Here is a 27,212-nt window from a genome sequence, read left to right on the forward strand (position 1 = left end):
CACTCCACCCCTAAGATCCTGTTCACTGACAATATCCATAAACATATTTACTGTAGACAAAGTACTTAAGTGGTAGTACATTTCAACAGTGACACTATGCATTTTAAAAGAAGTCCTTACCTGTGGGCTCCTTGACAAGTTCCTTAAGATCTGCAGTGTCATTCTGTGATGGCACAACATTCTTGCGTCTCTTTGAGGTACCTAAGGAGACATATACATTTTCATCTCCAACCCTGAATGTATGTCTGTACTACAATTATTTAACATTTGTTTAGAATACCAGTAATTTTCCATGTAGTAACCTATACACTACCCTTTACCTAACAGAGTTATTTGTATGATTGGTGTAATACATATACAGGTCTCTGTTTTTCTGTTATATCTGTGCCACAGAGTTTGCCACTGACAGAAGTCTCTTTCCTTTTCTCATTCTTACATGTGAACCCTGTATTCTAGTAACAAAGCCAGAACAGGAAATGGCAAGCAGGAAGTACTATGTCTCTGGAAGACGCACAGTTTGTGGATGCTTTACCACATGATATAGAATAACTTGAACTGGCCTCATCTAAAAGCTAGCTATAAAGTACACAAATATAGACAGCATACTGAAAAACTACTAACACAAATTCTAATGACAGCAGTAATTAATCTAAATTATTCTCAAAATACTTAATTATTTTGGATTCTTCAAACAACATTTCTGGAAGTTCCTACCAATGTGTCATAAAAAATATTGGAACTTAATCATTGCCATGGTGCAAACTTCTGCAATACATCCATGGCAAAATCTCAGATGGGGTTTTATAGTGTGACCTTGAAGGCTAACATTTTTTAACTTGCAGTTGCAAAAGTGGATCTTCTGATAAGACTTGTTTTTGTGACATTTTGAGCACATAGGTATATTTGCACACACACACACACACACACACACACATATATATATATATATATATATATATATATATATATATATATATATATATATATATATATATATATATATATATATATATATATATATATATATATATATATATACACACACACACACACACACACACACACACACACACACACACACACACACACACACACACACACACGTGTGTGTGTGTGTGTGTGTGTGTGTGTATATATATATATATATATATATATATATATATATATATATATATATATATGCGCATACATATAACTATATATGTAGATAGATATATAAATATATACATGTGTGTATGTAAATATACATAGGTTTACTATGACTTACCCGAACTGCAGGAAATTGAATGTCCGATGTGCGAAATCACGATGTTCAAGGGGCAGGAAATCGAAACAAAAGTGATCAACTGAGGTTAGTTGAGTTGCATGGTGCACGCGACCTTTTCTCAAGCGCCGTACTGAGACTATGGAGAGAGGTCGCGCTTCAGTGAGGAACAGGGAAGTAGCCCATTTCCATACTGTAGTGAGATCTCGGAGTTGGTATATCTAATGTGCAGGGGGTGTGGGTGGCACAGCCCCCCACATGGGGGGTGCAGGGGGGGTGTAGCCCCCCTGGAAAATAGTAGAGGTGAGCTAACTGCCGTGGCTGGAAGAGGGGAATGTTGAAAATATAGAATGCATTTAATTGTGCAAACCATTTTCAACATTCTGCTCTTTCATGCTTTTCAAATACATTATTTTTCAGCCATAACATTAATCGACCTAAAAAATAAAAACTAGTGAAATAAAAACAAGTGAAGTAAGCTCTTTACGATTTTTGTTGTATTAGCCTTGTTGTTCTTTAGTGTTTTAAAGTAGCTATTTATGATTTAATTAAGGCATCATGTGACTTCTGATTCATTTAAAGTGATGGGCTGTGATTTGTTAATTGTCTGATGAAGTTTTGTTCACTGAAGCAACATGAAAGTGCTTACTTCACTTGTTTGGGTGACAATTAAAACCCTTTGTGGAAGTTTTTAACTGCTTTTGCCTTTAGTTTTTATTTTTTGGAAGTGTTTTTTGTTTCACTAGTTTATTAATCGACCTAAGACTAATCGACCTTTCAATAGTAAACCTATATATATAAATATATATGGGTTCACTTCTAAATCTCGAATTATGGAATCCCGAGACTCAGAATCCCAAAGATCAGAATCTCGTGATTCCGTAATATTGAAATTACAAAAAAAAGAAAAAGAAAAAAAAAACATTTAGAAGATATATGCAGGGGGTAAGCCCCCCTGCACCCCCCCACACCCCCTGCACTTAAATATACCAACTCTGAGATTGCACTACAATGGAGTGAATGGCAAAATTTCTGTTCCGCTCTGCATGGCAATATGTTGCCATTCACTCCACTGTGGTGTGATCTCGGAGTTGGTATATTTAAGGTGCAGGAGGTGTGGGGGGGTAGGGGGCTTGCCCCCCTGCATATGCTTTAAAAAATAGTGAACCCATATACATATATATATATATATATATATATATATATATATATATATATATATATATATCTATATGGATCCCTTTCTAAATCGCAAATTTATATTTAAGGTGCAGGAGGTGTGGGGGGCAGGGGGCTTGCCCCCTGCATATGCTTTAAAAAATAGTGAACCCATATACATATATATATATATATATATATATATATATATATATATATATATATATAAATGGATCCCTTTCTAAATCACGAATTCCAGAATATCAACTTTCAGAATGTTGAAATGAAAATACCGACAACTGACAATCAGGAACAGCTGATGTTTCCCAGGGGAAGTAAACACTTGCCTGGCATGTGGAAATATGACCTTTTCCCTACTGCAGTGTGATCCTGGAGTTGGTATATATATATATATATATAGTTAGGGGGATGTGCGGAGCACAGCCCCTACATTGGGGGGGGAAGTGGGGCATAGACCCTCACCTACATAGTTGTGATACAGCCTGCTGTCTGTACATTATTTGTTGGACAAGTATTTTCCTGCCTTGGGAAAAATCGGTCATTCATGATTTTAAGTCTTCGACATTGTCATCTCGACATTCTGAATGTTGGTGTAATGGGCTTCAGGATTTGAAAGGATATATATATATATATATATATATATATATATATATATATATATATATATATATATATATATACACACACACACACACACACACACACACACACACACACACACACACATATGGGTCTACTTCAAATGATCAAAGTGCCACAGCATCAAACATCAGATTATTGACTTAAACATCAGATTATCGAGTACCAGATGATCGAAGTTGTGGAACATCAAACAGTCTGAACGGAGATTGCCGTACAGTGCGGAACGGGAAATCTACCATTTTCTTCCCTGTAGTGCGATCTCAGAGTTGGTATATTTAAGTAGTACGGGGTGTGAGAGGTGCAGGGGGGCTTGCCCTCCCTGAAAAAATGTGAAACACAATGTTTTTTGTTTTCTGATTTCAGATTTTTTTTATTCTTGATGTTCCACAACTCTGATCATCTGGTACATGATGGTTTGATGTTCAATGTTGTGGCCCTTTAATCATTTGATATAGACCAATAAATATATATATATATATATATATATATATCTACAGACATAAACACACACACACTCACCCTCACACACAGGCACACACACACACACACACACACACACACACACACACACACACACACACACACACACACACTCACACACAGACACACAGACACACACACACACACACACACACACACACACACACACACACACACACGCACACACACAGTCACACACACAGTCACACACACACAGACACACACACTCACACACAGACACACAGACACACACACACCCACATTCTCACTGCAGGCTAAGCTCCAGAGACATGGTAAAAGTACCTCAATTATTTCTAATTAGTATGAGTATGAGTAGAACATATGATGGAAATTTATGATTCTTGTTTTATGATTGCTAATATGTTTTTGCTGCTGTCTGAAACATTTTAATACGCATTCATGAGAACAGAAACTTTGTAGCAGATGTGGTATACAACTACTTTGTAATATATTCTGGTTCAAAGCTATCTCCACTCCCTAATGGGACTAGTGATTAATCATATAGTGTGCATTTACTGAGGCAATTCAAAAGCAGAGGGGAGGAATATGGTAGCAAAATGTCTATAATGCCTGCTGCTGTAGTTTTTCCATTTATTAGACTTCTTTGAAAGGATATTTATTATGTGGAGGTCCTTAGGGAGTCACAAACTCTCTTTGTGCTCAAATTAATGACAGTATTTAAAGTTCCAGTGTTTTCGCAGTGCCTCTTGGTTGTGGCATGAGAGTTACCTGATCTAGTCTCAGACTTACTTCCTTTTGCAATTTAAAGTTATCATAAGGGTATATAAAAGATAATGCATAGGTATGCTTCAAGCCACAAGAATGCAGTAGTAAGATGGAAAAAAGTCTCACATGGGTTCAGCATACATTCGGTACTAGTACCAGGCATGAGATGCTCATGGAATGGAATTCTAGTACCACTGAAAGCTACAGCAGTGCTGGTCATTCTCAGTAAGATAATCACCATGGTTTAGTTTATGCAAGAAAAGTACAATTCTATTAGGAACTTGTCATAATTGCACATGTGTGAGTAGATTCATTACTGCAGTCATCACATATGAGACTCCTGCCTATAGAATCCCAGTGTGACAACTCAACTTCTAAAGTTTTACCTTCTGTCTCCTGGCCTTTATTGACTCCATAGTACTTGAAATTTCAGAATGTTGATGGTATAAGAGGGGGCTATTAGCTGGCATCATGTTTTGATCTTTCTTGCCCTGACTGAACAAGGAATTTGCCTTACATTACAAAATACAAGTGGTCTTAGGAGTCTTAGCCCCAGGAGTAAGTATTCACCCATGAGTTCCTAATCTATCTTGTTGGGTTTTAAACAGATTCGGAGGAAGGAGAGAGCTTAATGGAGAAATGGGACAGAAGGCAGCGAGTTAAGGTAAATGGAGTAGTCATCCCCAAACCCAGGATGCACCAGCAGGATAAGAGAGGGGTTTATGGAAGGAACAAGAACTGTAACAGTTAATATATAATCTATAGTTATGTCGAGTTCCTAACACAATGGCACTGTGTTCATTGTAATATTCAATGTTGCAATCTTCATGTGTGGGAGGACTTCCAGAGCACAGTGACCAGTGAGTTATTCAATTTGATTGGACTATTACAAGAGAACACCTTGGAGGATGGCCATGGTAAACAATATCAGGGTCTCAAAACCAGAATATAAATTGTAATGCCCATAAAATATCTCTAGCGAGGACAAGGTTGCTTTTCCAACATTAATTCAACATCCCATCTGAGGACTGCTGCAGTGTCTGCCATGGCTATGGCTCTACACAAATGTGCTTTAATATGGCATGTTACAGGTTTCTCATGCAAAGAATAACAAAAATGAACACAGTGGGCAGCCATTTTGAAAGAGTTTGATTATTGACAGGTTTCCCTTCCCTGCTTAACAAATGGCTAGTATGATAGTTAAGGTGTTTACCTTAGAGACACAAGGTGCAGGATTTGATTCTCACATGGGTTAATTGGCTAGGCTTAAAATGGCCCACAAGGGCAGTTAGCCTAGTACTAATTTATGAACCTATGATTTTCTGATTTTTTTCAGTTCTGTCTACATGAATCTCATCTGTTTATGTATATCCAAAGCATGTAAATTATTCTCCTCCTTCACACAAAAGTTGGACAACATATAGATTGATGAGAATGCTATATTTACTACAGTAGATGTTATCTACCTATTCGCAATTATACCACATGATGTTGACTTACAAATGATTTTAGGTATTTGAAATTAATACAGTAGGTTTAACAACAGAGGCTTTACTTTACTGTGAAATATATTTTAGAGTTTGACTTGAATAACAACCATGTGATCTTTGAATGGCAATTTTTTCACCAAAACGGTGGACATGGCTATGGGGGCAGCTTTGCCCCCATTTATACAAATGTAGTCATGGCCTGTTGAGAGAGAAAATACATTTCCAAATATATTTTTGATTTTATTTGTCATTACAGGTTTTTTGATGTTAGATTTATATTATGGTAAGGTGATGTGGATGTGTTTTCTAAATGTTTAACATACAAAAATAATACAGCCGATTGTTTTAAATTTACTTTCCAGTCTAGGTCAGAGAGCATTAATTACTTGGATATTTATATAAAGAACTTAATAAATACATATTTAAAATCTAATATATATCATAAACTGACATTTTCTAATTCTTACCTACATTACCAGAATTGTCATCTCCACCATCAAAAGCTTAGTATTTTAAAGGGACAAACAGTTCAATCAGCTTATAAATGACGATGAAGTTTTGGCTATTAAGAATAAACATCTGAAAGAAATGTTTTTCACAAAGGGTTACCCAAAAAGACTGTTGGATGAAATTGGTAAAGAAATTTGGAAGAGGAGATGGAAAAAACTTTCATCCAATATTGGGTACTGATTTCCAGTCATTTAACAATAAAAACCATTAACAGTACTAGAAAACAGTCTCAAATTTTGATAATACCTGTTAATAGCGATGCATTCAGTATCAGAATGATCATTAAGCTAACATGGCTAGTTCTATCTAGCTAGGCTGGCAGCCTTCACATACCCCCCCCCCCCCCCACAGAGAACTCAAGCTAGTTTTTCAAGTAACCCTTGAGAAATGTTGCTTGAGAGGGTTAGGTCTGAGTATACTTTACCCCATTCCCTGTCTTGAGAGCCCATCTGCATTGACATTGCTAATCTCATTGTGGTGCTGCACTGACATATCATATGCTTGCAACCCTAAGCTTCACCTTAGTATCTTGGCATTTTGCTGGCTGGCTTGGTGTAACCATGTTAGGGAATTGTGTTCTGTAACTACAGTGAATTTTCTTCCATGCAGATAAGGCTGAAGTTTCTGCAGTGCTCACACTATGGCTAGACATTCTTTTCTACAGCTGCACAGCATTCCTCCCTGGATTGGAGCCTATGACTGAGATAAACCACTGGGTGCTCTTTTTCCTCTGAAGAAATATGGCTAAGTACAGCCCCCACCACATGGTTCAAAGTATCTACCTGTACAACCAATTCTTTGCTGTAATCTGGACTGGCTAACACAGGGGTCCTCCCAAAGCTTCTTTAAGCTTATGAAATGCCTGCTCACATGCTGGGGTCCACACTACCTTATCTGGCCTGTTTTTCCTTGTCAGGTCTGTGAGGGGAGCAGCTATGATACTATAATTGGGGATGCACTTTCTGTAGTACTCTGCTGTCCCTAAGAATGCCCTCACCTGCTTTTTGGTAAAAGGGGCAGGCCATGCCTGAATGGCTTCCACTTTGGCAGGTTCTGGCCTGATCTTACCACTCCCCACTCTATGCCCAGGTAGGAGACCTCTGCCATACCCACCTGAAATTTGCTAAGCTTAATGGCCAACCCTGCCCTCTGTAGTTTGCCCAGCACCTCCCTGACATGTTGAAGGTGCTCTTGCAGAAATGGCTGTAGCTGACAATATCATCCAGATAAGCAAGGGCAAACCCTCCTGCTCCTGCTAGGATATCATCTACCAGCCTCTGGAAAGTCAGTAGATTATTTTTCATCCCAAAGGGTATCTTTTGTGAACTCATACATGCCAAAAGGAGTCACAAAGGCTGACCTCTCTCTAGCACTAAGATTCAAGGGCACCTGCCAGTAACCCTTGGTAAGATCAAAGGTGGTAAAATACTTAGCCCCACCCAGCTGCTCTAGGGCTTCATCTGACCTAGGCATGGGGTAAGCATCTGACTTTCCTGTAGTCTACACAGAACCTGGTGCTGCCATCCTTCTTTGGCATTAGCACCACTGGGGAGGCCCAGGGAATGCTGGACTCTTGAATTACCCCTAGTTCCAACAATTCCTGTATCTCCTCCCTCACAGTCTGTTTGACTCTCTCAGACACCCTATAAGGGGGCTGCTAATAGGCCTTTGGGGTCCTGTATCCACCTGGTGCTGCACCAGCTGGGTGCACCCTGGTGTCCCAGTGGACGTGTCCTCAAACTTCTGTAACACTGCTTGGATTTCTCGAACCTGGGTAGGAGATAGCTGCTGAGACACTGCTACCCCATCCACCGAGGTGCCAGTCTAAGCCTCCCTGAGGAGATCAGTCAAGAGATCTCTCTCAGACTCCTCCTGTAATCCACTGCAAATACTCAACACAAGGGCATCCCTATCATGATAAGGTTTCATCATGTTAACATGGAACAATATGTGCTCCTGCTTCCAGCCTAGCAGTTCCACCATGTAGTTAACATCACTGACCTTCCTTGCCACCTTGTAGGGACCCTCCCAAGCTGCTTGCAGCTTGTTGTGTCTGACAGGAATGAGAACCATTACCTGCTGCCACACAGCATACTCTCTAACTCGAGCATTCCTGTTATACCACACCTTTTTCTGTTGTTGGGCTTCTACCAGGTTCCCCTGGGCCAAGCCCATGAGTTCCCTGAGCCTTGTCCTGAGGTTTAAGACATATGCCACAACAGACTCCTTGTGAGATTCACACTCACCCTCCCACTCATCTCAAATTAAATCTAGAGGTCCTCTCACCCTATGCCCATACAGCAACTCAAAGGGTGAAAAACCCGTGGATTCCAGGGGAACCTCTTTGTAAACAAACAACAGATGGGACAGATATTTGTCCCACTCCTTCTTAAACTGGTCTGCAAATGCCTGTAGCATGGACTTGATTGTAGAGTACAACCTCTCAACAAGACCATTAGCTTAAGGATGGTAGGGGGTGGTCTTCAGGTGCCTCACCCCACAGTAGTTGCACAGACAAACCAGCAGGTCTGACACTGGCACCTCTGTCAGTCAGTATTTCTTTTGGGAACCCTACCCTGCTGAAAACCTCTAACAAAGCATTGGCCACCTTTTCCGCCTCAGTGGAGGACAAAGCCACTGCCTCAGGGTATCTTCTAGCATAATCTACTACCACTAGGATATACTTTTTCCCTGTAGAACTTTGGGTACTCAGAGGCCCCACAATATCCATAGCTAACCTCTGAAATGGCTCCTCAATCACAAGCAAAGGCATCAAAGGAGCTTTCATCTTGTCTCCTGCCTTGCCTACCTTTTGGCACTGCTCAGAGGTCCTGCAGTACCCTTTTACTTCTCTGGAAATTCTAGGCCAATAGAAGTTCTGCATAGTCTCTTTGTATGTGTTTTGCGCATATGACCTGCAAAAGGAATATCATGGGCTATGGCTAGAAGTGCCAGATGGTAGGCTCTAGGCACTACTAACTGCTGTATTCTCTCACCTTCTAGCCCTCACTCAGGGGTCCACTCTCTATACAGTAACCCCTTTGTCCCAATATACAGATTCTCCCATCCCGTGAGAATCAGGTGCCTCACTAGCTACTTGCCTCAGGCCTTGTAATGTAGGGTCTGAGAGCTGAGCCTGTCTCAACTCTCTCTCTTTGTAACCCTTCCCAGTTCCCCTTATCAGGAAGTCTGGCATCCTCTGACAGTGGTGCCTCACTGTCAGCCTGAATACTACTACTCACCTCTACCTTTGCAGTCATTCTGTCCAAGGGACCATCAGTATCAACAAGCAGCTGTGGCTCACCTGCAGTCTCACTGCTACAGGGTAGCTCCCTCCTGGAAGTAACCATCTCACCAGTCCAGGCTACAAGCATGCAGTCTGACAGGGTATCCCACCAGGCTACCAGACCCACATGCTTGTCTTCTATCCTGACTGCGTGTAACTGCATAAGCATGTGGTATTGCATTATCAAAATCCTTCCCTATCAGGACATCTGCAGGATGGTAGTTTGGTACCCCTGTTGTCTCAAGACAACCTACTATTAGCATTTTGTCTTTTCCCCTTACTGGCTCCCTCATTTATTGTTCCCCCACCTTGCCTCCATGGACATCTATATGCCACATGGCCCCACTGATTGCATTCAAAACATTTAACCCTAGGTCCTGGACATGTACCTGGACTAGTGGCTTCCCCTGCTACTGGCAGATTCTGTTGGGGTAGTCTGGGTGCCCACCATGGGGTCCTTTAGACCCATGAGAAGCACTGGGTGTCCCTTTCCTGTGCAGTGATGCCCTGCTTGCTAGGTATAGGTCTCCCTTCTTCCCCAGCCCATCTAAATTAGTATACTGTCTATCAGCTAACCAGATCCTCATGTCCTCAGGCAAAGTATACTAAGGGCTTGTTCCCTCACCAAAAGGTCTGCCAGCCCTTCAAAAGGAGTGACCTGACATCCACTCACCCACCTATGAAAATAAGTGCTTAGTTCAGCAACATATTCATACACACTTTCATCTGCCTTGTGTCTATGCTCACGAAAGTTTTCACAATAAGCTTCACGTATTAGATTTAAAATATCCCAGCAAACAATTCTTAACAGCAGTATAATCAAAAAATTCAAGATCTGATAATTTAGACAGCACAGTTACTGCTTTACCATGGAGTAAGGGGGTCAGAAACCGTACCCAGAGCCTTTGATCAACATCATACTGTTTACATACCCTCTCAAACATATCAATAAAACTATCAAAACTATCCCCCTCTGTAAACTGTGGAAGAAAATTACTGACCTTTTGTGCTTCTGGGGTTTGGTTACTCCCTTCCCCATTACGTCCAAGACTCTGGCGAAGGTCAGCATCTCATTTTCGTGCTGCCTCTGCCTCTCCTTCTCCTCAGCTTCCAGGCATAGCAGTTTCTCATTCTCCTCAGCCTGTAGACATCTCAGTCTCTCTCTGCTGCTTTTGTTTCCAAGTGCCTGCCCTCAAACTCAAGTCTCTTTAGCTCCAGATAGATTTTTAAGTCCTCTGCAGAAAGGTTGTGCTGTTCATTCTCTGAGTGTTGTACATCTCCAGAGCCAGTCTGATCATCCTCCTGGTCGCTATTCTCTGATGTGACTGGGACCAAAACTGCAATCATGTCTGCTTTAGTCAGGTTTCCATGCACCAGTTCTTTAGCCTGGCACATCTCAGCCAACTGGCTCCTTGTCAGCTTGCTGTACTCCTCAGCTGACATGCTTACCTGCTTTCCATGACTAATTAATCTAACAAAAGAAATAAAACAATTGTGATCTGAACTCTGAATATTCACTGTGGGGCTGATTTAGAGTACAAAAACACCTTCAGTGATCACTGTACGCAAGCTACAGGAATTCACTATCCACACCTACTACAAGCCAATTTGTACGTGATGTGGCTATCTGACCACTATCAAACAATTAATATTTGATGTGGATATCCCACCACTGCCACCAATTAATATGTGATGCCTGTGCTCTTCCCCAGTAATCAAGGAGCCTCAATCTTCACCACTAGCACCAGTGAGGGGCATGTACACTGGGGGGATAACAAGTACACACACAGTAAAGTACAATTTCCCTTAAGAGCACACAGAAATCACAGTCAGTCTGGGGCTGTTTTCTCCCTTTCTCTCCAGATCCTCAACAAGACTCTCCAGTGGCACAGCTATAGGGTCCAGATCTCAACCTAGTGGTCAAGCTAAAACCTCCACTGCCCTCTCTGTCCAACCAGTGCTTTGTGTCCCTGCCCAAGTAGCTGACACACACACACACACACTCTTTAAGATTTGATTTATATACAAACACACAGACACTCCTGGGGAAGGCTGGCACAGGTTTTCCAGCTATGCCCCCTTTTCTTCAGACTATAAGGTAGAAATCACTGCCACCAACCACTAATATCAAATACTATAAGGCCCTTCCCAAAGGGTGACCAATTTCACTGTGTAATATTACTGTTATCCAAATAGTAAGTATGACTGAGCAGCAAGGCTATTGGAGTGGCTTGGACAGTATCACCAAATACATGCAAGTACTCTCTAAGAGCTTAAATTATCTCTACATAAAACAGCCACAGTTGAAAGGTTTAAAAATAGTTAATAAATAAAAGCACAGGACAACTTTCATCAATTGAACACAGTGCTAATCAAGAGTTCAGAAATCACAGGAAACTTTAAAATAATAGTGTAGGATAGTTTGACATAAACATAGAAAACAGCTAGACTAATCTTATTATTTCTATCTATCTCTAACAGAAATACTAAGATCTAAGATCCTACTTACATACAGAGCAAGCAAGTGCTGGTGAGTTGTTGTCAGCTTTAGACAAAATCCAAAATGCTCAATTCTTTCTCTCTGAGGTAGTCTTAAATTGCTATACACATTACTGCTGAACCATTTCACATTACATCATTTTGGGAACCTTTGCTAGAGTTTCCCAGGCTTACAGAACTCAAAATTTTACATTTTTTTGTAATCTTGCACCTGCCAGGAAACCACAGCAATAAAGGACACTTTACATATAAAACTCAGTAATTAACTCTTGTCCTAATGGAAGCAATGTTAAAGGGGTGTGTGACATCATTCACAAAAACTAGAATATCATCACCAGTGATAACAGCTTAAGGGACATAGTAGGGGTTAGTCCACAGTTCTGCTACAAGAGGAATAAGAATCATACTTTGTCATGATAGGGGGAACAGTGATGTTAAATGTCTACCCAGATCTAAGGGCACTGTTCCATGCGGCAGTTGTAAGGCCTGTGGTTATATCAACAGGGAAACAATTTTTATACATCCCTCTACTGGTAGGAGCTTATTACTCAAAGGTAGAGCTACCTGTAGAACCATTGATGTTGTGTATCTGGCTAACTGCGTATCATGTTCAAGTTATTATGTTGGCAAAACTAATAACATGCTGAAGGTTAGGATTTTGCAACATCTCTCATCCATCAGGAACTGTGATGAACACAATGCCCTCTACAATCATATTAAGGATAATCCGACACATCAGTTTAAATTTAGGGTGATTGTGAATGTCTTTTTGAATAAAAGGGGTGGTGACATTAAGTTAAAGACTGAGGCAATGGAGTCAAGATGGATTTTAGAATTAACAGCTCACATAGATCCAGGGCTTAATGATGTAGTACCCCTTAAGCCGGCCCTTAGAAATAGGCGGGCTTTTTATTGAATTCCCATTGGTTGTTAAGTGTTTTAAATATGAACTGTTAGTCTGAGTACTTTGTCTGATGAAGGGTTTTGGCCCGAAAGCGCTTACTCTGTTTTTACTTGTGTCTTAATAAATTTTATTTTGATTTACACAGCAGCAGTTCCCAGCGACGTTTTTTCTTGTTACTTGATTTGTTTGACGAGAGCTGGGATTTGGCATAGCACGAGCTTTTCTTTGGATTGGATTGTTTTTTGGCTTTACAGTGCTATGCATGCTGTTGAAAGAACAGCTGTTAGTGGCTCAGGAACTATGTTGGAGCCAGCCAGCATTGCGGCTTTACCGGGAGGTTGGTGTACTGAGAAACTGAAAGTACAACAGAATCCCCTGCTGAATTTGGGTTTCTCCATACCTAGAGGGAGTACTGAAGGTAATTCAGTGCCTTCGGCCATGGACAAAACGTTTGAGGATCAAGTTCGTGACTTGAATTTCAAGGCCTTGAGATTGCAATGGCTACAATGGCAAGCTTACCATATGGAGGCTTGCTTGGACTATGGGATAGTTCCGAGAGGCATGCGTGTTTTGTGCATGCCTACCCAGGGTGACAGGTATCCCGAGTTACTTGCCAAATGGCAAGCTGTTAACATTCGTACGAGCTATCAATATATGGAGTTATTAATAACTTTTTTCACACCTGAAGTTGAGGAATTGAGACAAGAAGTGTCCTGCTTGCAGCAGAAGCTGATGAGCGGGTTTCAAGAGCCTCACCATAGGACACGCTTAGAGCAATTAAATCGTGCTCTAAATGAGAATGATGAGAAATTACGAGTGTTAAAAATGGGCAAGCTTAAAAGGGACTTTGAGGATTTTACGAGGGGTAATATCTTCGTATGGCCGAAGAATACCCCTCGGTTACCGAACTCTACATGGAGGGCAAAGAGACCCAGTGGAAGAGTATCAGCTAGTGAAGAGCGACGTGATCGTCTGATGTCAGGATCAGAGACGGTTTCCGGCTCAGCAGTTTCTTCTGGCGTACTGATAGGTACGCTATCTTCGGTTTCAGAGGGCTCTACTGACACTAATAGTGTTGAGACTACATCTACGTCGGCTAATGTTTGCACTGTTGGAGATATTGAAACAGACTCACGGAGGTCTGTGCAGAGTGACGATTTCAACCTTGATTCAGGTGGCTTGACTACAAGAGGGGACAGTGATGGTTCCCTAGCACAACTACCGGTTTTACAGAGTGACATTCGCACACATGTTAATTCAGTGCCCAATGATCGAGACTTGGGAGCTCGCCCTAAAGCTCAGTCAGGGCAGAGTCATTTTTTGGGCATGTTACCTGCGAACATGAGGAGGAAGGGTCCTTGGAAACGATCACGGAGCGACGACAGGGACTCCATGAACAAGAGGAGGACTTTGGACTGACTTCTTCTTTTGATATTGGTATTGTTTTTAATTTGTCTAGATATGCTTTGAGCACTGAACAGTTATTCGTTTTAAATAAGGGCCTCACATTCATACCAAGCAAGGCTTGTGTTTATAGTGACATTGTGATGGATTTAATGTTGTTCTGTCGAAATGTTATGTTACGAAAGTTTTTTGGGGGGGTTAACAGTCCGAACACGGGTTTACGTAAACCTAGCTGCTTCGTTCCTCCTTTTTCACCTGCACTACATCTTTTTATTAACAAATGTGAGAGTGATCTAATAACATTTTTACAAAAGAAAGGGAGTGATAGATTTCATAATTTAAATTTTGAACACAAACAAGCTCTTGAGGAACTCAGCAATAATTTGGACCTAACAATAAAAATGGCAGATAAGGGAGGAGCAGTTGTGGTACTTGACACCGATTGGTACAATGGCAAGATGTTAGGGCTGTTATCGGAGAGAGAGGTCTATCAACTATTAAACCCTGTTGAGGTCAGGAGTATAATAGACAAGGTCCATGGATGCATAAGTTGGCTATTTGCACATTTGTACATAACGCAGGAGCTCCTAGACTTTTTAACCATAGATAAACCTGTTATTCCTGTGTTTAAGGCTCTACCTAAGGTACATAAGTCATTAACAGACCCACCCCTTAGACCTATTGTTTCGGGCAGGGAGTGGGTCACTGAAAACCTATCCATATGGTTAGAACATACTCTTAGACCGTATGTGGATAATATAGGAAATGTTTTGAAGGACACAGGTCACTTTCTCACCATTTTAGGGGAGATGAATAGGGAAGGTTCCTCTATGGGATCAATGTTAGTCACTCTAGATGTCCATAGTCTATTTACCATGATAGGGAATGAATATGGTACAGAAGCTAGTATAGGGCTTCTACGGGACATGGGAGTTGCTGAGAAAGATCTGTTTCTTATACGAGAGTTACTGACATTGGTATTAGAAAATAATGTCTTCATGAGTAATGGTTCTGTTTATAGGCAAGCACAGGGAGTAGCCATGGGCACCCCCTGTGCTAACACTTTTGCCAACCTGGTCCTCTCTTTTTGGGAGAAGCGTCATGTTTTGGGCAATAGTGAGTGGAATCAATATATAGGGGTTTATCTACGTTTTGTAGATGACATTTTTATTTCATGGAAGGGAGATGAACAGAAGTTAACCCTCTTCATGGAATACTTGCATTCCACAACTTCATTTTTGAAATTTGATGTCAAAAGTTCACATGTAGCTTTGGATTTTTTGGATGTTACTGTTGAGTTGACAGAGAATGGCTTTAGTTCAAGATTGTATAGAAAAGAGAGTTGGAAGAACTCATTACTCTCATTTGACAGCATGCACCCAAGATTTACTTTCCCTAATATAGTGCAGGGACAGGTGGGACGGATATCCAGGATTAGTTTGGTGGATGAACAGTTTGAAAAAGAGATTGTTCATTTGAAGAAGTGTTTTCAGGATAGGGGTTATAGGAATAACTTGGTTGAAGGAGCGGTAGATAGAGGTATTGAGAGTAGACAGAACAAGTACAAGCCTTGGCTTAATGCCACCACAATACAGAAGGGTAATAAAGATGATATAGTCAGAATAAACAAGCCAAGGGTCCTGCTGACTTATGGAAGCAATGTTAAAGGGGTGTGTGACATCATTCACAAAAACTGGAATATCATCACCAGTGATAACAGCTTAAGGGACATAGTAGGGGTTAGTCCACAGTTCTGCTACAAGAGGAATAAGAATCTTAAAGACATACTTTGTCATGATAGGGGGAACAGTGATGTTAAATGTCTACCCAGATCTAAGGGCACTGTTCCATGCGGCAGTTGTAAGGCCTGTGGTTATATCAACAGGGAAACAATTTTTATACATCCCTCTACTGGTAGGAGCTTATTACTCAAAGGTAGAGCTACCTGTAGAACCACTGATGTTGTGTATCTGGCTAACTGCATATCATGCTCAAGTTATTATGTTGGCAAAACTAATAACATGCTGAAGGTTAGGATTTTGCAACATCTCTCATCCATCAGGAACTGTGATGAACACAATGCCCTCTACAATCATATTAAGGATAATCCGACACATCAGTTTAAATTTAGGGTGATTGTGAATGTCTTTTTGAATAAAAGGGGTGGTGACATTAAGTTAAAGACTGAGGCAATGGAGTCAAGATGGATTTTAGAATTAACAGCTCACATAGATCCAGGGCTTAATGATGTAGTACCCCTTAAGCCTGCCCTTAGAAATAGGCAGGCTTTTTATTGAATTCCCATTGGTTGTTAAGTGTTTTAAATATGAACTGTTAGTCTGAGTACTTTGTCTGATGAAGGGTTTTGGCCCGAAAGTGCTTACTCTGTTTTTACTTGTGTCTTAATAAATTTTATTTTGATTTACACAGCAGCAGTTCCCAGCGACGTTTTTTCTTGTTACTTGATTTGTTTGACGAGAGCTGGGATTTGGCATAGCACGAGCTTTTCTTTGGATTGTCCTAAGACAATAAAAATAATTTCTTAGTCCAGACATCCTGTCTCCGAGCTTGAGATCAAACAGTCAAAAAATGTTTCACTTATCACTTATCACTTATCAGCTTTCTTCCAACAGGGTGCACTGTGGTTATATTTTTGAAGCTCAGAACATATAACACAGTTTTCTTACACTGTAAAAACATCTGTGGATTCTATTAATATTTACAAATGACATAGAATTATTTACAAAATTCTATCTAGCTAAGGTGGCAGCCTTCGCAGCATATAAAAGGTTTAAAACCAATATATTAAAAATGTGACAAACACTTAGAACTGTCCATTATATATATATATATATATATATATATATATATATATATATATATATATATATATATATATATAAAATCTATAATTATTGATAAATGTAATAAATACCATAAACAAAAAACTATATTTTATCAGCTCTTAAGATTAAAGCACTACTAAGACTGATTTTTTTGTTTACACCTGGAAAGCTAGAAACATCCAATAGCAATCACTAGTAAAGTTCTCTATACTCTAAAAATGCTTCACATTTACCACCCCTTTTCTATTTTATCATTTTACTAAAATAAAAAAAAAAGTAAATTTTAAACAACTGGTAGCATGTTTACTTAAAGCATTATTTGTATCATTCTTTTTAATAGCATAATTATGTTGGTAAATATGTTTTTCAATGCAAGCTCCATTTTCTCTATGTAGTATGCTGAATAAGTGGAGCAAATGGCAACATATAGCACTCCATTTGTATCACATGTATATTTCCCTTTTGCAACAATTATTCTGGGGTAGTTTATTATATTTAATGTGTCCCTTCCAAAATAAATGGACATTGTGAACATTTCCCACAGTTCCCCATCCTGTTGTTGTCATCTGTACTGCACCTATAACACTTGTTTGCTCTTTCCAATAAAGACTTTCTTAATAACTATGGTGGGGTTTTTCAATTTCATTAACAATTCAACTTTCTTTTTAGAATTTATTATGGAGAAAAATGGTAAGCAGTTGATTTTTTTTATTATTGTTGAAGTGGTGAAATAACTAAAAGATATGTAATGAAATGTTACAGTTTCAGATACCAATAACACTGAGTTCCACCAACTTAGATAAAGCTGGAATTACAAACAAAACTAAATAAAATAAAATGTAAAAACCTGCACCATGATTCTCATGAAGTTTATTAAATGTAGCTCATAACAGATACTGTCACCTTCAAGGGCTTCTTCAGTCAAAAAAAAAAGAAGCCCTTGAAGGTGAAAGTATCTGTTACTAGCTATGTTTAGTAAAGTGTGTGAGAATCGTGGTGCAGTTTCAGATACTGCAGATACATTAGTGATGGTCTGAATGTTATGAAACCTGACTATGACAGAATATTAGCATGCCTTGGAGATTTGAGTTGTAATACCAAAAGCATAGTGTATTTGGTTACCTGTTTTTCCTGCACCACTTTCTATGCCAGTAAACTGAGAGAAGGCTAAGGGACAGGATATATGAGCACATATATGACATTAAGTCAAGCTCCACTCAAGTAACCTGCACGTGTGACTTCAACCTGGTCTGTGACATCAATAGGACTTGTTGGCAGGACAAATTTGTATCCCAGAGACTCCCCCTTCTGTGGAATAGACTCCCCTCCACGTCAAGCAGAGTACCTCATTAACCCTTTTTAAGTGAAACCTGGATAACTGGATGGAGAACAGAAAATACATCCCTGGGATTCCAACTGTGTCCCTACTGGACAGGGGCGTCAGGTGCTGACTTGTCGGAACATGGGCTGATCCTATGATCCTATGATTAAGAAGTGTAAAGGAACAAACGCTTTCATAGTGCTGAGTGAATAAATGTCAACAAATTAATCTTTTCTATCATTAACGGAGTTGAGGAGCATATAACCGGTGGCCCCTGGGAAACACCTCTTGAATACAAAGAGCTGCTTTGACATCTAAGATTGAATGCTACTGTATCACATTAGTGACAGTTTATCTACAACTTGTATTTTAAAGATGAAAGCTGCCAAACTTTAATATTAGTTAGTAGGCAATTTTAGAATGATTGAGTGTACCTAATAATTATAGAAGGGAGATCAGATTGTAACATAAAAATCCTACAGCTCACATACATTTTAAAGATCATGAGCAATGTTGTTTTTTTTTTTTAGTAACTCTGGTTTTCAAAAAAAAAAGAGTTTGCATGCATTTTAGTCTTGCAGACATTCTTATGTTGAAAAACAAAGATTATTTTTTAAAGGGCATAAACACATACAAAACATATTTTTAAACTCCAGTTGAACACAGAGGTTTACTTGATCAGCCTCCAGCTGCCTGCATTAAATTAGCATGCATGCAATATGTTTGGGCAGGAGGTAACTACGTTTGGCTATAATATATAAAGAATTGGAACATAAATTGTTAATTGCAACCTGTAACATTAAAATTTTGGCAAAAAAAAAAAAAAAGAAGAAACAAAGAGGCAGACTAGTAACAATCCTTTGGAACTATCAGCATGACTCTGATTACATTTGAATTTTTACTTAGTACAAACAACAGAGCTGGTGATACTTGTTTATTTATTTGTTCAAGCATAACTTTGAGCAGTATTTATCATTTTCAAAGGTTCCACACTAAGTAGAATGCCACAGCTTCAGTGGTACAGCAGCAACCATGCTAAAGATGTGTAAACAACCTAAAGCAAATGCAAGCATTAAAATTGGTACATTAGCAACAATACAGTATTGAATTAAGCTTTACAAATTCATAGCACGGGAAAGGAAGCTAAATCCTCAAGAGAAACCAGAAACGGCTACATAATGAGGCCTGTGCTACAAAAGTGCAGCAAAAACATCAGTAGTGTAGTAGTGAGAGTAAGATGTCATTGAAACAAAGGAAAGATTTGTGGCAATTATGTGAGCTAAAATTTCTAATGCATTCCTACACAAATGGATTAAATAGTAAAGAAAAAATCAGGGAAGTGAGATTTTATTTGTATGTGTAGTATTTGTATTGGGATGGCAGTCATGAAGATTTATGGGTGGATGAGAAGGTGAGAGATCCTAGTTCAAGTACAGCTAAAGCCATGAAATAGAAAAAAACAAAGGTAATTTTCTTCCCATGTATTTTGAATAGCATAGAGCTCCAGATACTACGGTATTTATCTTATATGAATGTAACAAAGTATGTCTGAGACAGTAAACCCTTTTACAGGTCTGCATCTGTAAGTTAGGAAAGCAGTGGCTTTGCTTAAGACAGAGCTGAGTGCACACTTGCATATGACTTCAATTCATTTAAATACAGGGAGCAGAAGGGTAATGATCTCAATGGAGGCTGTGTAGACTATGAAAGAGAAGATTGGTTACCCTGCATGCAGTATTGTGCCTTACTGTACTGAGCATATGCAGAAGTAATCAAGAATCACATCAGTAAACAGTATTTAAAGAAATCAGGATGATACTGTTAAAGTAGAAGGACCCGGATGTTAATTAATGTGAAGCTGATGTTGCCAGGGCGCCATAGGTATCATGTTTTGGTGATGTTAAACAGGTGCTATGGATGGAAAATCACTGTTCAATAACCCCTAGGTACTGGTACCATTTATTTATTTGTTTATTTGTTTATTTATTTATTTGTTTATTTATTTATTTACACTTTGTTGACTGACTTACCCACTAGGCCAGAGGTTTCTTTTCAGGGGAGAGCTAAGGAAGCATTCATACTGACAAAGGGAAATTTGCCCAGAGTTATGAAGTGAGCATGTATATCCTATTCCTAGTGCAGTGGCAACTGAGAGGATGGTGTGTGAGATGGGAAGAATGGCAAGAAGGAATATAGACGAATGCTAGTAAGCAAGGCATTGTTGGTGGAATTTTGAAGGATTTAGAAACTGTTCCTCTTCTTAATTTATTTGCAGATTCAGAAGATTCAGAAGAGGCAATGAATGAAGGCTGTGTTGTTACAACCCTCAAGCTGGGGTGGGGTGTGGGATGATGTACTTAGGGAGATAAATGAACAAAAAGAACTAGAAAATGGAGGAGAAGTTTGCTTGGGGGAAAATAATAGAAAAACTTCAAGTAGAGGACTCAGGAGTTATTTTAAAGGCTGAGACTAGGCAAAAGAAGAAAACATATGCAGAGACTGTAGTAACTGGATCTGGAGAGCAGAAACAAAAAAATAGATGACAGTGTGAAAAGAAAATACATGGTGAGAATGGGAAGCAAAGAAGGCAAGAGACTAAATAGGTATAAAGTTTGGGACACCATAATACTTTCATTGGATGTAAAAGTACAAAAGAAAAGAGCTTTTATCCTAAAAAATAAAAATACATTTTGTGACATTATTTCTGAGAGTAATTATGGTCTAGAAGGTTTCCTATGCGAGTATAAAAAGAAACAAAATGATAATTTGTGGAATGCTTATGTAGTTAAAGCATTCAATACAAAGACAAAAAAGAAAATATATGTACGATTTGGGACAGAAGTCAAAAAGAGAGACTTTGAAGGGACATTAAAAAAATATATGAAGATGTAACAGACATTAAAAAAAGTTTATAATACTAGGGTTTATGAAATGGTGGATGGGATTTTAATGCTGTTTTGAAAATGGAAATGGAAAATTACATTCATATTCCTAGCATAATAAATGTTGAAGGTAATAAGGGTGTAGTCAACTCTAAATATATATATATATATATATATATATATATATATATATATATAGTGTGGAAAAGAAGGGCATTTAATAAATAACTGTGACAAAAAGAAGCATTACATATGCGGGGAAATGGGTCAGGATGCAAAAAGATGTGAACTGAAATATTATAAATGTAATCAGATTGCATATTTATGGATGGATTGTAAAAACGAAATGCACGAGAAAGACAGTGAAAAAAGAGAGAGGATAAGGAACCAACTGAAAAGGGGTTGGAAGTAGAAATAGAAGAAAACTTAGAAAAAGAAGAAAAAACTATGTGGAAAGAAAAAAAAAGATGGAACAGAAAAAGATTTAGAAATTAGATAAAAAGAAGACATAAACTGGAAAGTAATGAAAGGGAGAAAAAAAATTCTACTAGAAAAAAAAGAGTAAAAAATAGGGAAAAAAAGTTTAGTAGTATAAGTCCAAAAGAGAGGATGAAGAAAGGAAATGGCTGATATGTGATAAATGTTAAAGAAAAAGAATGCAGCCAAATAAGCCTAAAGAGAACATAATCAAGAAAACACAAACCAACGCTAGAACCAATAAATTTCTTTCTTCTCCATTTATTACGATCTGGTACCTCGGCCTTCAAAGGATCATAAACACAGTTTGCTGCCAACAGTTTAAATACACTCCAAGTGATGTTGATTAGCAAACAATTCTCACATTAATTACTCATTTAATGAATCAATCAAGTATTTAAAATGGTCACATCATTTTTTTCATTTTTGTATAAGAAATACCATTATTTCATTATTTAAATATTTAAATACAATTTTCTAACCACAATTTTATAAAGGTGCCTTATAATATTATATTCCCAGTGCATATCAAATACATAATGGATTATTAACTAACTCCATAAATAAAAATAAATGAATAAATAAATAAATAAACAAAAAACATTTTTTTTAACAAAAAAATTATATTTTATAAATTATTCATTTGCTATAGTATTAGCTACATAAATGTAAATAATTCAAACACTTAATTCCAAATTTAACCCATAAGGTTTCAGCGTGTTATACTTCAGAATCATTCTAGTTTCCAATTCCAGTAATTTTTGGATATAAATATCCCCACTTTCAGAACAAAAAGGTTTGCCCAAAATACAGAATTTTAAACTATTAGGGCAACCACCATGTTTTTCAAAAAAGTGCTTGGCCACAGGACTCATCTCATTATGATTTTTAATGTCTTTTAGATGTTCCAAAGTTTGTCCTATGTACCATACATTCACACAAGAACAACCCAAAATATAGACTACCCCACTGATTTACAATTGAAGCGATGTTTGGGAAAAATGTAATACCATTAATCCTGGTAATATTACTAACTTTCTCACAAAGGCTACAATTCCCACATGGGTAAGTACCTAATGAAAAACTCACTCTTTCATCACCATTATAGTTTAATAACTCCTTCAAATTTTTCCCTTTCTTATATGAAAAAGTTATATGTTTTGGAAACAGATGGCCTATGTTTTCATCCTCATAAATTAAATGCCAATATTTCCTCACAATTTTAGTTAATTCCTCAGATAAAGGTGAAAATTTTGTAACATAAAATAATTTTCCTTCATTAATTTCTTCATTATTTATTCCTATCATCTTGGATACAAAACAATTTTGTCTCTCCTGTTTTCCATCCATTTTTGAATGTTTCATTTGATAAGCGATACCTAATACTTTGTTTTTACATGTTAATAAATGATCCTTACTATAACCCCTCTTAATCAACCTAGATTCCACTTCACTTAATTCTTGATGCCTCTCATTTTCATCAATTCACCCAAAGTGCATGCTCTCTGCATGTAAAAACATGTTTACTGAAGTATCATTTCTATAGGGTCTAAAACCAATATTTTCATCTTTATGATATAAAGTTATATCTAAGAAATTGATTTTGTCCCTACTATATTCAAAGGAAAAATTCAAACCATGATTGTTGTTATTCAAATTATCAAAAAATTCAAAAAATTCAGTAATGTCCTACATATCAAAAGAGGTCATCAATGTAAGAATATTGCATTTTTCCTATAAAAGGTAGTTGTATAAATGAATGATTTTTCAAAATCCCATATACATAATGGCAGTTGCAGAAAAATCATTATTAAAACAAAATGAGACAAAATTCTAATATTTGTATCAAAAATGTAGTTCTAGGTCCATCTCCTAACATCTCCTGAACAGCTTCTAACCCCATCTTCTATTAATATTGGTATAAGTAATAACTATTATTCCATTTTATATGGCAAAGTTCATTCAATAAATCCTGGGTATTCAATATGTGTGCTGTTATTTTAGATAAATGTATTTTCAAATGGAAGTCCAAAAATATATTCACTTTACTAAGAAAGGAACCTATTCCTGACACTATTGGCCTTCCTGGCGGTTTTTCCAGACATTTATGCACTTTAGGTAAGGCATAAAGTGTCAGTGTCACAGGTTTCTTAACAAATAGTTTTCCAACATCAACATGATTAAAAACTAGTAAGTTCAATAACTCAATATTAAATTCAGTAACAGGATCCCCATTTAGACGAAGATATTCATTTTCATTGTTCAAGAGATTATAGACCATTTCACAATATTTAAATTTCTGCAAAATAACCCAATTACCACCTTTATCTGCACATTTGAAAATAAATTCCTTTTTAACTTCAATCATACTTTTTAGGGCCATCCATTCATTCTTATTTAAATTGTAACACTTTGAACTTCCCCTTAAATTTTCCACTAATAGTGTCAGTTCTTTAAATACAACTTTAAAGAATGTTACTTTTATGTTAGGTGTAAACTTGCTATCAGAGATTAAATGTGGTAATAACATTCTCTAACCTTCATTATTTTCCACACAAGGTATATTTTCATCTTCAAAATACATATCAGCATTTTCATAATCATAAATAGATAGATTCAATAAATCCTCATCATCAAATTCATCATGAATATTAGATATGTTATTAACATCATTATTACCATCATCAGTTCTATAGCTCTGAAAAAACACTTTTAAATATAGTTTTCTAATGAACTTTTTTAGTTCAAAATACAAGTCACCAAGAGAGGGAAAAAAAAGTTGGCACAAATTTACTGCCTTTAAATAACACTGATCTCATAACATCACTGATAGTCAAACATGATAAATTAATTAAACATAAATTCCATTTTCTGCCATTCCTTCCTCGACCCAATTTATTGGTCTGAAAGGAATTGTTAGTAACAGTGATTCCATGAGCAGAAAAACCATTTACATCATTTCCACCATAATTTCCAACAGTCCCGTTGTTAGTGGAACTAGTAAAAGTCACATTCTTTGATGTAAAATTACTGCAAGCTTCTCCTAACCTTTGACCTGCTACATGTTACTTCGCATTGCCATGAGAACAAGGAACCACTTTCATAGTCTTTCATGTCTCACAACAGTTTACTTTTTTTACATAACAAAATGTCAGTCTCTAACTTGGAAATTTTATCAGTAATTTTCAGGAATTGCATCTTAAAACAGGACTCCCCCACCACCTCGTCCTGCAGATGCAAAATATCATTTCTCAAGTGATGCCACTTTCCATTCATTCAACAAATCTTGCTCCTCCTGTTAAATTTAAGCTGACATATTTTCCAAAAGGCATGTGTGTAAAAAATAAGGCAATTTTCTTTGTCATTAGTCCGATCATCTACCTGTTTAGACATGGTTCTAGCTAATGTTGGTATAAACGTAAAGACAAATCTGCAAACACAGTCCAAAAAGCAATCAATGTGCAAGAAAACACAAACCAACGCTAGAACCAATAAATTTCTTTCTTCTCCATTTATTACGATCTGAACACAATGTCTCATAAATTGAGAAACAGAGAAAGTAATAATTTAAGAATCCTTTCAGTAAATGTGAATAATTTTAAGAATATAGTAAGAAGAATAGGGGTTTTAGGATGGTGTAACAAATTTGATATAGATATAATTGTTTTGGAACATGTAAGATTCTTAACATATGAAAAAAGACTACATAGAAAATATGGGCTGGAAATATAATAAGGATTTTGAGAAATGATCAAGGCTCAGGAATAGCAGTATTATATAGAATATCAGTAAAATATTGGCTGTAACATTGGTAAGAATGGGAAGACTATTGTAAACGTAAGATGGTAAGAAAACGTATATAGGATTGTTCTGTTGTATGCTTATCTTACTGGCGAGCAAGGGGAGAATTTATTCCAACAGATTTTACATTATTATGTGGTAGCAAATATGAACATCAAAGACAGGAGACTTCAACTGTGACTTAACAGGTAAAAGAAAAAAGAAAGGAAAGGATGTAAGAAAAATGGTATAAGTTATGAAATGTGATAAACTGGTTATCTGGAACAGAAATTTTTGGACATATAGAAGAGGAGTAATTACATCTGAGACTGATTATTTTACCTTATCAGAAGGCTGTTATAACAGCAAGGATGGATCATTTGGAAATATGGATAAAAGTTATTGAAAATAAAGAACATATTAGAATATGAAAAGGTAGAAAAAGAATAAATGATAAAGAATGGAATGAAAAACGTAAAAAAAGTTAGTATTACTGTTATGGAGAGACCATATTACAATGAGGTAATTTTATGCTTATTCATCTGAATGGTGTACTATTTTTAAAATGAAATACTAAGGATATTATTTACACTGGCAGAGTGAGGAAAGAAAGGCAGATAAAGAAAAGTATAGATATATATATATATATATATATATATATATATATATATATATATATATATATAGTTTAGTAGACTTTGAGAAGAATGATAGAGTATTATGATAAAAAAATATATATATATATATATATATATATATATATATATATATATCACTTCATATATAAAAGCTGGTATTTTGAGCAAATTAAACCGTTAATCTGAAGAAGCTACTGTTCTTACAGTGGCGAAAACGCTTGGAGAATTACATTTAATAAACTTGCATTAAGTGGAACCTTTGTGAAGCATTATTGGATTCCTACTTGCTTTGTTTACCTAGTGGCTTTATGTATGTTCAAATGAAAAAAAAAAACAAAGAATATAAGAAAATATGGGAGGTTAAAAAATTCTCAAAACAAGTAAATAAGGAATTTGAAAAGAGATTATTTTATATGAGTTGAATAAATTACTTGGACAGGTAAATATAGATCTGGCTATAGGCCTGGCTGTGCTAGGATATGAAATATGTAAAAAAATATTTTTTAATGTTTTGAATGAATAGTTAAATGAAGGTTTTACCTATAAGGAGTCGTGTAGTGGAATATTAAAATCTATATGGAAAAAAAGAAGATATAAAAACTGGAGAACAATTGTATTAAATAATACAAATTGTAAGATATACATAATAGAGAAAAGATTGAAAATTAAAATGCAAAATGTAATGGAAGAAAACGTATATGGTATAAAGGGGAAGGAGTATTACGAATTGTTAATGATTTGTGAGAGAAACTGTGGATGACAATATAAATAGGGGAGATAATGTGAGACTCATGGTAAGGAACATCAGTAAAGCTAATATTAAATAAGGATAAAAGCAAAGAAACGGGGATGTGTTGCAAATT

At 37.1% G+C, this 27,212-nt stretch overlaps 1 protein-coding gene across 1 annotated transcript in view; it reads right to left on the minus strand.

Annotated features, from left to right (window-relative positions):
* NECAB3 (N-terminal EF-hand calcium binding protein 3) overlaps nucleotides 1-27,212 on the minus strand; it is a 1,629,394-nt gene that overhangs the window by 298,936 nt on the left and 1,303,246 nt on the right. The window contains exon 8 of the mRNA XM_044090271.1: nucleotides 121-201. Coding sequence (XP_043946206.1) covers nucleotides 121-201 — 81 coding nt within the window. The remainder of the gene's footprint in view (nucleotides 1-120; nucleotides 202-27,212) is intronic.

Source organism: Protopterus annectens, chromosome 12.part0 (genome assembly GCF_019279795.1).
Source record: "Protopterus annectens isolate FY-2018-M chromosome 12.part0, PAN1.0, whole genome shotgun sequence".
In the NCBI taxonomy this organism is placed as follows: Eukaryota; Metazoa; Chordata; order Ceratodontiformes; family Protopteridae; genus Protopterus; species Protopterus annectens.